The 4,282-nt window shown below is 42.1% G+C and overlaps 1 protein-coding gene across 8 annotated transcripts in view; it reads left to right on the plus strand.

The window, feature by feature from the left end:
• FUBP3 (far upstream element binding protein 3) overlaps positions 1 to 4,058 on the plus strand; it is a 47,357-nt gene extending 43,299 nt beyond the window's left edge. For 6 of the 8 annotated variants that reach the window (XM_019540797.1, XM_019540802.1, XM_019540800.1 and 3 more), the window contains 3 exons: positions 422 to 493; positions 1,213 to 1,340; positions 2,651 to 4,058. In XM_019540797.1, coding sequence (XP_019396342.1) covers positions 422 to 493; positions 1,213 to 1,340; positions 2,651 to 2,659 — 209 coding nt within the window. In that variant the 3' untranslated portion in view covers positions 2,660 to 4,058. The remainder of the gene's footprint in view (positions 1 to 421; positions 494 to 1,212; positions 1,341 to 2,650) is intronic. The other 2 variants (XM_019540803.1, XM_019540805.1) reach the window with 1 other exon arrangement.
• The last annotated feature ends 224 nt before the right edge of the window (positions 4,059 to 4,282 follow it).

A 4,282-nucleotide genomic window follows, 5' to 3' on the forward strand; every position in this document is an offset into this window, starting at 1 on the left:
CTTTTGAATGTGGATTTGCACTGGTAAGGAGAAGCCAGCGGTCTCATTCCTTGGGGCAGGCCCCCCACTGCAGTCCTCCTCCTCCATTTCTCCTGTGGTACCAGTAGCAAACAATCTCCGGACTCCCAGTTCTCTGGCTGGTTGTGCATCCCCAACAGCTCTCTAGCAAAGGCATTCCAGGTTCAACTGGCCACTGCAGGTGGGGGACTAGTGTGTTCCTCCCTGAGAGGGTACCAGTGGCGACAAACTGGGTGCCCTTATTTAATGCAGTCTCATCTAAGCTAAGATTTGTAGCAAGGTGAAAGGCATACGCAGAGCAATCAGGGAAATGGGCACTCAAAGTGGAGTCAGGGGAGATGTATGGCTAGCTAGAGACTGTCTGTTCCTTATTGACATGCCTGTTGTTGTCATCTTTGCACAGGCCAACAGAGCCAGCAGCAGAACAGCCAGACTGATTACAGCAAGGCATGGGAGGAGTATTACAAAAAACAGAGTGAGTGAAACAGGGTTACTGGAGATGAGTGAACTCTGTGTATAACAAGAGTCGATTCTAATCCAATAACATATGGTCTCCACCCCCGTGCAGTATTAGTTCCCATTCTCCTACATGTTGCCGTTTTGTCCCTGGCTGTTGGTGACAGTGCATGTAGTTCTCCCGCTTGAAGTTTCCTTCTGAACCGTGACCTCTCAAGACCAGGCATTACCAGTCAGCTGCAGTCCACAGTGGGCCGTTCCCTTTCTCGTCCCCCTCGGAGTTGGACTGCAGATGGAAAATGCGTTCACACGTGTATACCTGTGCCTCGGCGTGTCAGGATCGGACTTGCGCAGAAGGCCTGAGCCTGGGCAGGGCTCACGTCCTGAAGGGCAGGACAGCTCTGGACCCAGAGAAATGCCAGCCGTCCTTTGGGAGCTGCGCGGGGTGCTCCACAATTAAATGTTCAATCAAGGGATTTTCAAAGCAGAGTCTTCCTGCCCAGTGATGACGATATGTTACCTTTCCCAAGTGCCGTGCTGATTAATAACCTGCCAATCTGCCTGAGACGCGTCCCGTTCTGTCCAAATGTAGCTGCTGCTCTGTTTCCCAATGCTTGCAACTGTTTGGTTTTGGGGCTGGTTTTTGTATTTAAGCTTTACAGGATCAGGTTTTTAAAGAGCTGCTTGCTCCCTTGTTCTGGTGCTCAACTATCTGTTTTCTTCCTTCTCATCATCCAGGTCACGCCGCCTCTGCTGCTTCTCAGGCAAGTTCCCAGCCGGACTACACAATGGCCTGGGCAGAGTATTACAGACAGCAGGCTGCCTACTACGGGCAGACACTAGGGCAAGCTCAGGCCCACAGCCAGGTCCGTATTTATATTCTTCCGAATTCCTCTGCTGCTCTTTCTGTCCCAAAGGGTCAGTGTCATTCTGTGTTGGTCCAGTGTGGCCAAGATCCATCCGGGGCCGTGCAAAGTGAGGGTGACCTTTGTGTCCGAGATCACAAATTTATCCACATTTTGTGGTTTTAACTGCAATCCAGTGTGTTTCTCCATGGAAGAATCCTTTCCAAACCAGGCTGACTGGGTTCTCCGTCTTCAGTTTGTTGGGGTGGGCTTTACGCTGGCCAGCTTTCAACAAGGCACGTACCCTGGATAGCCATGTGCAGACTTGGACTTCTGTTCACATGTTTTGTGCCCAGCTTAAACACGTCTACAAAGGTGTGCGCGTGCTTCAGAAAAGCTGATCCAAAATTTAACCAACCAAGGGGGAGAAATCATGAAAAAAGTAACTCCAGTTGTATTATATACATGATGAATCCCATACCTACCTCATCTGCCTCAGGCTAAAACAGGATTTCTTCTGGATCCCACCACAAGTGCCATGCTGATAAGAGGCTTATGCTATGCTAGATTTTCTAAGGAAGATGTCTGTGAGGTTTTGGCAAAAAATCTAAATAAATTGTGATAGGGATTTTTTTTAATGGCTTATTTATTGGGTAGGTAATGGGATACGGATGTCCAGTGCTGAGTCACCATTCCTAACAGCCTAGCAAAGTACAAAAGTTATTATGAAGTTGATTGGAGGAAAAAAAAAGCTTGCACAAATATATTTTTTTTCTGCTTGTGTTTTTTTTTTCTTTGCTAACATTGCAAAGAACCGAAGGCAAATGAGTACAAAATTTTTACAGTCCAGATCTGAATTAATGGCATACACCCAGGCGTGTGGGAAAGCTTACTAGCGACAGATAATGCTTGTGCTAGATGACTTTGATCTGTCTGGCTGTCCCCTGCTTTTTCATCAGTGCTACAGCTCCAGCTTCTAGAGTGAGAAAACTGTTAGCGAAGCTGGGCATTTCCAGAGGGCCGGGGAATATATATTGTAACGCAACAGCTGCTCTGGAGGAGCGTCCTCTCCAATGCGCTGAGCGGTCTGGGCCTTTGGAGAGAGAGAGAAGGTCTTACGTGGGGCGGGGACTTCTGGGAGGAAAATGTGGGGAGGAAAACTCACGTCTCCAAGCATTTGATTGTTGAGGTGTCCTTGCGAGGTGCCCATCCTAATTTGGAGGAGCACGAAGTGATGAGCTGTGTGGTGGGTGGCCACTTCTAGAGATCAGTGCAACTTTGCTGCCATTGAGTAATTCCCTCCTCTCGTCTCTCTCTTTCTCTCCCTGCAGGAGCAGTAGAACAATGTCCTCGTGGCAATTTCTTTTTTCTTGGAATCATTGTGGAAGAAAACCTTTTTGTAACAGAGGTTTCTAGATTTGCAACATTTTGATGAAGACTTTTCTGTTTGTTTGTGAAACACTAGTTGTAGGATAATCTATACTGAACTTTTCTAAGAATCAGGAACAATTAGTAATGTACTAAACTTATGGACATGCTGGTAATTTTGTTTCCAAATTTGTAAAGAAAAAAAAAAAAAACCTCCGGGATTCTTTTTGGAGAGAAGCCAGAGAATTACAGGCACCAAAACGCACCCCAGAGCTGTGACATTTCAACATGTGGTTTTTTGTGTGTTTTTTTTTTTTCCTTTGAATATTCAATCTTTTCTGTTGTAACAGAAAGAGTGGCTTGGAAGTCTTAGGTGTTATGTAACAAATCCTAAAAAATGAAAATTTTTAAAAAACAGTATTTAAATATTCTTAAATATGTAAATTCATTAAATGTTTTACTTCTAATTTCTTGTATCTTGGCTGTCTTTATGATTTTATTGCATTTTTAAAAACAACTGAGCTATGGTATGTATTGTAATTAATTATGTGAATTCTGTATTGAGACAGTTACTGTTTTGCTGTCAAGCAAGTAATGGGTGGGGAGGGAGTTTTGTAGGGTTTGTATAATTTCTAGAGTTCTAAAGGGGTAATATAAAAAAAAGTGTTAATTTTTTTAGCAATACATTTTTTCGTGTCTCCATTGCTGGTTGCATTTATGTATCTAAGACCTCCAAGCTTGTTTAAAAAAGAAAAAACAAAAAAACTTCCTCTATGCTCTGAGAAATATAAATACTGTTATTTTTAATATTAAAATGAATCTGCTATTAGTACCTTTAACAAACACTGTGGAACATTAAACCATATAAAAAAAAAAAAGGTAGTAACTATTTTTTAATTCCAAGGTGTTTTTTGCTTTTTCATTTCTTTTAAATATTTTCTTATCTAATATTTGTCAAATTACCTAGAGAAATAAATGAATCTAGTATTAACCACAGTATGCGCTAAATAATTTTGATTTAATAAAAGGGATAATATGATTTCCAATGTTTACTGTAGTGTTTCTTGTACAGATAACAGTGTATTTTTAAAGGAAAAAAAACGGAATTGAAGCTATTTTTTTCTTGCATTTTTAATTGACCTGCGGGACATTCCGTTTTGAAATGTACTGAAGTTACTGTTCTTGGGTTCTTTCCTTATTTTTTTTCCTTATAATGCTTGAAATGTCTAACTATAAAGAAACAATTGGATAATGTTGAGCATGATGTTAAAGAAAAAGCAAAAACAAAAGTGTTCTTTTTATTTGACTGACAGTTGCATTTTACACTCTATATAATAAAATTTCCACAAGGTGTCTTGTGGGTGAAGTATTTTCAGTCTGTTTGACTCACTTTTCTCACTCTCCTCGCCCTGGAAGTGGAGCGCATTGAGCCGTGGTTCGGCAGCTGCTCGCAGCCCCTCAGCTGCGTACCTGGTGCTCGTCCTGTCGACTTCAAGCTTGAAATGATTTCGTGTTAATGGTTTTGGATAACTCTGTTGCATCAATTTGAGAGCCTTAAATTCCACTTAAACGCCATTAATGTCACATCGAAGTGT

This window comes from Crocodylus porosus, unplaced genomic scaffold (genome assembly GCF_001723895.1).
Source record: "Crocodylus porosus isolate Cpor-Errol unplaced genomic scaffold, CroPor_comp1, whole genome shotgun sequence".
Lineage (NCBI taxonomy): Eukaryota > Metazoa > Chordata > Crocodylia > Crocodylidae > Crocodylus > Crocodylus porosus.